At 38.5% G+C, this 7,500-nt stretch overlaps 1 protein-coding gene across 1 annotated transcript in view; it reads right to left on the bottom strand.

Annotated features, from left to right (window-relative positions):
• LOC138056334 (uncharacterized) overlaps positions 1 to 7,500 on the bottom strand; it is a 70,291-nt gene that overhangs the window by 46,327 nt on the left and 16,464 nt on the right. Inside the window, exons 6-8 of the mRNA XM_068902114.1 lie at positions 4,598 to 4,876; positions 3,956 to 4,072; positions 207 to 1,007 (exon numbers count right to left, since the gene is read on the bottom strand). Coding sequence (XP_068758215.1) covers positions 207 to 1,007; positions 3,956 to 4,072; positions 4,598 to 4,876 — 1,197 coding nt within the window. The remainder of the gene's footprint in view (positions 1 to 206; positions 1,008 to 3,955; positions 4,073 to 4,597; positions 4,877 to 7,500) is intronic.

Below are 7,500 nucleotides of genomic sequence, written 5' to 3'. Positions count from 1 at the left end.
AAAACGAACCTTGAATTCTGTTGAAGTGGAGCCCACGTACTGCTTTTTGCATTTGTTACAAGCAGCCAAATAAATGACATTTTTGGAAGTACAGCTTAATTTCTGATTAATCCTATATATGCGGCCCGTAGCAAAACTCTTAAACTTAGTATCTTGAATCAAAAAATGTTTACAAAGGTCACATCTTTTGTTATATTTGCAACAACCTCGATCATCTTCCAAGGTTTCATTTCTGGCTTCAATGTTCCGAAATTTAGATGGAGCTAAGATTTCTTTTAGGTTTTTTGTTCTGCGATAAGCTGGAAAAATCGACTTTGATGGAAAAATCTCTAAAAGCTCAGGAGACAATCTAAGTAAGTGGGAATGTTTTTTAATCACCTGCTGGATGTCTGGAAGAATTGGGTTGTAGTCAAGTACTAGAGGAAAAACCTTTTTCTTTGGCTTGACTCTTTTTGTTAGGAGTTCGGACCTCTCATTGCTTAATGCTTTTTCAAATTGTCTGTCCACTAATTCCTTGCTGTAATTTTGTGAGCACAGATATCCTTTATATTCTTCACATCTCTTGTTCAAAAATTGGTCTGTAGAACAATTGCGTTTAATTCGAAGAGCCACCCCATAGGGAATTGCACGCATACAATGTGATGGGTGCGAACTCGAAAAAGGTAAATAAAGATGACTATCGGTTGGCTTAGCATAAATATCAGTGATTATAAACCCATCTTGGAGGTGCAAAGTAAGATCTAGAACGTTGAGGTTACTCTCCGAATATACCAGTTCAAACTTGATGGTGGGATAGAGTGAATTAATATACTCCGTAAATTCTAGCAATTTCGTCAAACCAAGAGTCCAAAGATCAAACACATCATCTCTATACCTCCACCAAAGCATAGGCTTGCTTGCACCTCCAAGTTTAGCCTTCTCATCAATTAATCCCATTGCCAAATCGGCGTAACTACAGGCATTTTTGGGGCCCATGGCAGTGCCATGTTTCTGAATAAAATTTTGATCTGCAAATTGACAATTATTGATTTGAAGACAAATCTCAACGGCTTCGACTATACAATCCGTAGATGGAAATTTATCTTTCCTAGAATCAAGCGCCTTTCTAACAGCTGAGATTCCTAGGTTATTATCAATGTTGGGAAACATAGCCACAACATCCCAACATTGATAATAACCTAGGAATCTCAGCTGTTAGAAAGGCGCTTGATTCTAGGAAAGATAAATTTCCATCTACGGATTGTATAGTCGAAGCCGTTGAGATTTGTCTTCAAATCTCAACTGCTCCTGAACAACTGCTCCTCACCAGAGAAGCATATTGGACCTCACAACTCTTTTCATTATATCCACACGGTCTTAACAAAAGGCGTGAATTCAAATCCAAAAATCGTATCTGCTACAACAGTTGACTTTGTCTCTATTGTAGTGTAAATTCTTTTCAGCCCAAATTTGTAATCATCGTAATTTTTGCTGTCTGTAGGACCTCGTTAGCTCCCATCTAGCTTTGAATGTTTCCAGTTTGTAATCTTGCCCTTTTGTTTTGTTAGCCTTCACTTAGTCATTGTTGTCTTTGTTCAAAAATTCCATTGGGGGATTCTGTTATGTTTGTGTTTGGTTTTTCATTCAGGGGCTTTCGATTAAGAATCTATTGTTTAGGGGCCGTCTCTGAGGACCTTGTTATGACATTGACCCGCACATTCACTCAGAGGCCCTCAATGGGGAGTTTGTTACGTAATAACACGATTTATCTAATTAGTCTGTTTGTTCCTTTTTATCAATTGTTTTTTGTTTTGCCTAGCTTGTAATTAAGACTTTTCTTTTGTTACATAACCTTAATTTCCATTTTTTGTGTACTATATAAAAGCCCGTAACTCTGCCACTAACAACCATTGTATATAGCTTTTTTAATTTTTAACTTTTAAACTATCCTGAAGAAGGCCGAAGGCCGAAACGTCGATTAAACGCTGGAACTGTCAAGAGTTTGTCTCTTCGTCGTTTTATTTATTATACCTATCTACAGATTTACGGAGAGACACGTATCCTCTGGATCCTCTTACTGGGAGTTCATCGTTGGGTAAACTGCTTTTATTCTCACTATATATATATATATATATATAATATACATATATATATATATATATCTATATCTGTATCTATAAGAACTAATACTGATCGCATGATGATCTGGCACACGCAGACAACCTGAACTCCATAGGTGTCATGTAAGAGCCGAACTCAATCGTCAATAGCTGAGTCAACATGTAAAGGGTCTGAGTCTGTTAAATCCTTGGAACCCAACTGTATTATAACTATCTCCGGTCGAAAAGACTGGATAATATTCAAGTCGATTTTGACCTTTTGGAAACAGTACGGCTACCGACTCCGTGCCATTTTGTCAAGGTATAGCCTGCGTAGCAAGCGTTCCTGTTAGACAGAAGAGCTTTGAAACGATTTTGTGCAAACTGGCAGCGCGAAAGTTGACGCAAGAGACTGAGGGAACGCTTACAAGAAGACCCCTATTTTTGAAAAACGCCACCTTTTACTTGACACGCGCTGATTGACGTCTTATTAACAAATTAGCCAATAACAGATAAGTACGACTGGTTGTTTCTTTTGAGAATTTGTTTAAACCATCGGAAAAAAAGAAACTTACGGACAAATTCTAGCTGATATTTGCAGAGCGGTTGGAAAGAAGCTGTCGAAAACAACAGTCAATTTTTAGAACGTGTAAGCAACCCGTGCGCTCGTAAAATACGAGAGAGTTCGATGGGTAGTAAGGACGTTAAATGCAACACTCCGCAAAAGCTGACCATGAAACCATTTAAGAGGTTTTAGTTTAAGACTAGCGACGATTTCTGTGCGACTTGCTGGGTATTTCTCGGCGCAGAGTGGTTGACGAAATGAATCGTACATACTAAATCCAGCTGGAAATTAGAGGAAAACTTCCTCGCTGGTTTGATATACCATAGTACGTGTTTAAGCATTGACATTTTTTAGTTATCCATTTTGAAAGAAATTGGGGTCATTGGTGACCGAAGTGTTTCCACTACATTATTGTAACAAATTAACTTATGAAATGCACCGTGTCAGAAACAGATTGGCTTCAAAGGGTGAAAATGTTTTGTTAAACTTAGTCATCTCACCAATTAAAAAAAAAAAGAAAAACATTGCCTAGGGTTTTCCCAGGGTCCCTCTTTTTTACGCGTGAAACTTTCGACAAACTCTCGTCAACTCTCGCTCTCGTTTGGCCAACTCACGATCACTCTCAAGAGTTTCAACTCTCGTCAACTCTCATCAACTCTCTCTCTCGTTTAGGCACGGCTTTACTTGCCCTAATGCTTATCAGCGTTCATCTTTGGAAATTCGTATCATGCTATCATTTTGATAAAAATTTATTCTTGTAAGGGCCAAGAGAAAAACCTTGAGGACGTCCTTTTTCACTCATGTCTTAAACTGATCACCCAGGAACGTATGCTGTCTCTTAAGTGTGATTTCAGTTTGTCTTGAAAACAGTTATCTTTGATTTCATGATAAATAATTGCGTGGACTGTAACCCTTAACTGAAAACGTTGTAGTATATAAAAAAAACTTCTGTTTACCAAACAAATACGTAAGCAGTGTTCAGTTTATAACTGGTCTTAAAGACAATTTATTTTCAGGTTTTTGTTTTGCTTAAAATTAAAATGCGTTAACTATAGCTTCATTCACAGAAATCCTCAACGACGTGGCCATCGAAAATGGCCACATCTACATGTAACGGACGTAATAAAACAATAAAAAAATTGTACCTTGAAATTTTGGAACTGGCATTTGCGCATATTCCTGAGTACAAATTTGAGGTGTCAGTGTCATTTGTGTCCAGCCTGACACTCTATTCTGCATTCTAATCACGACCGTTCTTCAAATAATATTTCTGTCTATTATAAAAACTGTGATGCATTACGTTCCCTCTTACCATCAACAACAATATAAATGCTATCGTTTGCAGCGCCTCCTTCGTTCTTTGCTACACAGGTGTATGTGCCTTCTCCTTCTTCTGTTACGTAGCTTTTAACCAATTTTGCTTTTTCTTCTGTTAACGGAAGTTTACCTTTAAACCAGCTTATTTGGGCTTTGGCAAACCATCGACGACAGTACAGTTCAAAGTAATATTGTCTCCTTCGAGTACATTATGGGGTGTTTTTGATAGCTGGACTTTTGGTGGAACTTAAAACAAAACAGAGAACGGGCTTGTAAGTTTAATTAGATATTAATTAAACTGCGGTTTATAACCATGATTTTGTCTTCACTATTTTCCAGGAAGAAAGTTGCTTTAAATAGATAAATACTTGTATCCTGTGCACTTACTTTTTTGTACCATAAAGAAAGAATAAAGTGAGAATGAATTTGAACATGGTTTGGTTTAATAGCATGCACTGTCCAAACTATGGGTAAGTAACCCTCTCATCAATGGTCGGTCATTGCATCTTTATCATTGCCGTATTCGCGTATAGTGTGCGAACAGATTAACCAGCTTTATCCTTAAACAAAAAAACCGTGAGTTTAGTCCGCCAAGCTTTATTACAATGCAACATTCATCATTTCCACCTTTACCTACCTATGACAGACACGTTGATAACTTGGGAATAATCAGTGATTCTCTCACTTCCTTTGGTTTGTTTTATAGAGCACTTGTAAACTCCCTTATCTTGCCACCGAACTCTATCGATCTGCAAACTGCCACCTGACAACTGCGTCAATCGGTCATCCTTCAAGTCTAGGTTATCGTTTTTGTTCCATTCAAATTGAGGAGGAGGATTTCCTTCTGCAGTACAACTTATTTTGCCAGGTTTGCCATATATAAGTGTTTGAAGTGTTTTTTCGTCTTTAAATCTCGCTAAAGAAGAAAAAAAAAGTGACGGATGAACAATGCCAATGTAATAACACGTGATAATGATAATGATAGAGAGAATATATAAAAAAGTTCGTACATTATAACTGCGGCTGTGTAGGTATCAGTGAAAGTGATCATCGCAGTCATGAAACAACTTGGTCAGTTGCAAAAGAAACCTGAAACAATCCAGCCTTAAACAGGACCCAAACCCTGAAAGTCTCATACGTCCACCCTAAAACGTGCATCCACCTATTACGGGTTACGTTAAGAACTTTCAAGTGACCAAAATTTAAAAGGTGCCAAAATGTCTAATTTTGCGGAGATAGTGGAGTAAATCAGGCACAGAGGGTAATGGGAGGGTGTTTTAAATGCTTTTCTAGATGTGATCTTTGTAAGAATTTCTTAATTCAAGATTCTAAGTTTAAAAGCTCTTCCACAGGCCGAACCTATAAGATTAACCAAAACTTGTCTTGCTCTTCCAAAAATGCTTTTTACTTGGCCTCGTGTAATAAATGCAACTTGCAGTACGTAGGTTCCACTTCCACAGCATTCAAAGTTCGCTTTCGCAATCACAAATCGGCTATGCTCACAAACAAAAAAACGTGCAAGCTTGCAGCCCATTTTAATTGTATCGAACACGAGATTTCTGAAATTAGTTTTATTGTTATCCAGAAAATTACCAGCCACCTACCACCTACCACCAGAGAAGCCTACTGTACCGCCCACAGTATGCACACTTAATCCTCACGGTCTTAAGAAAAGACGCGAATTCAGGTCTTAAGATCGCGTCCGCTATAATAGCGGAGCTCCGCGCGCGCCAAAGGCGCGCGCGCGCGGAGCACCATAGTTAAGAAAATATGGTAACCCATCCATGTGAGAAAATTTGGTTTTATAGCCATGACTTCATGAACGTCGGTACGTACGTACGTCCGTCGGCCCCTTCATGTATGCCAATGTGACCAGTACACGTAACCATATCACGGGCTAATTAAAGTTTAGAGCTCATCCAGGAGGCAATACTACATTTGACACTAACTAGCCTTGCATACGGAACCCGCGCCCGCAGTGCTCGCGGCAGTCAAAACCGTGCTATCCTGTCAATCATTTGCCCTTTCACCGGAAACAGGGCATTTCGGATTTTGTCGATCTATCCATCCCGTCGAAACGACGCTACCAAAGTGTTTATTCGCGAAGTCAGTGCAACTAAATACGTTATCAATATGGTTTTGCCGTCTTCTTGATTCGAAAATGCCAGCCTGAATTCGTCTTAGAATAGTTAGAAAAAGCACAAATAACAGCCAAAGCACAACAGCTTACGTTCGAATTTTAAATGGTTTCCTGGCCCTCTATTAATAGCGTTCACGTGAATTTTAAATGGGGTATCGGGAAAGAAAAATTGTCAAGCTGATATGTGTTTCGTGTAAACATACATTTTCAAGTTGCAAAAATTTGTATAAGCACTACAAACCTTTTACTGACCATTACTCGAAGGAACTCCCTTTATAAACTGCAAGGAAGCCGCTGATGAATTTTGCACAAAAACCTCGGCCCCTAACACCGGAAAGCCAGACTTGCAAAGTTTTTTTAGCGGAAGGCTCACTAAGGAAGAGCTTCTAGAGCTTGCCCTCCCGCAGGTCGCCAGATGGGTGCAAACAAGCTGATTCATTTCCGAAAGAGTAAGATCTAGAAGGTGCAGTCAAATTTTGTTTCTTGTATTGTGCGAAAATTTATTCAAAACTTTTCCCTCACTCCCAAATGAGAATTTGCTGTGTCTTGCAATTCTACAGTGAATTACTATTAGGCCAAGAATCCTAGGGGTTTGGGGAAGAAGAGAACATGGCTAATTTGAACTGGGAAAAGAGTAACAATATCAAAATATTTTAGGGAACAAGGGAAGAAAACCAATTTGAATTTTAGGGATCAAAAAGCTGGGAACAAGTTTGAAAGTAATTAGGGGAACAAGGAAACACGAGCAAATATTTAAAGGGAACAAGGGCCCCTCTCCCCAAGGAGGGCCTCATTAAATGTTCTGCCTCTTTAATTAATCCAACAGCTCCAACAGCTCCAACAATTGGTGAACGACCGACATGAAAAGAAGACTCTCTTAGAGAAATAAATTATTTATAATAACACTTTAGCATGCGAAACAATGCTCAGATGCTTACGAGCACCCTTGTGCCCGTGTTTGTAAAAAAGCACCATGAGGTATTCCTTGCAGCTGGTTTAGGCATTGTTTCATCTTTCAAGATTGGGCAAATCCAAATCAACTCCATTCTCAGAGGGCACTGGGAAAGAAGCTAGAAGAAAAAACTAGCCTTAATCCAATTCTCCCAAGGCAATCTTTAAAGAATAAGATTATTGAAGGAACACTTTTGATTGCCAACCCTAAGTCTTTTAAAACAAGTGCAAACAATATTAAGAGTCTTTAAATTCACAAAATGTCTCATATTCAGTTAGATTTGGCTGCAATATTCCTTAAAACTATGCAGAACTATTTACCATAAAATGTGGAACATTTCCTGCCTATCTAAATATTCCACAAAAGGGCTCCAAAAAGCAACCAGTTAAGTTTTTAGATAAAGATAGTGTCTCTATGGAGATCTGACACAATACCTAAAAATTAAAGA

The sequence above is a fragment of the Montipora capricornis genome, chromosome 7 (genome assembly GCF_036669925.1).
Source record: "Montipora capricornis isolate CH-2021 chromosome 7, ASM3666992v2, whole genome shotgun sequence".
NCBI classification, from domain to species: domain Eukaryota; kingdom Metazoa; phylum Cnidaria; class Anthozoa; order Scleractinia; family Acroporidae; genus Montipora; species Montipora capricornis.
The sequence above is the reverse complement of the archived record's forward strand: the minus strand, read 5'-3'. Positions and strand labels throughout refer to the sequence as shown.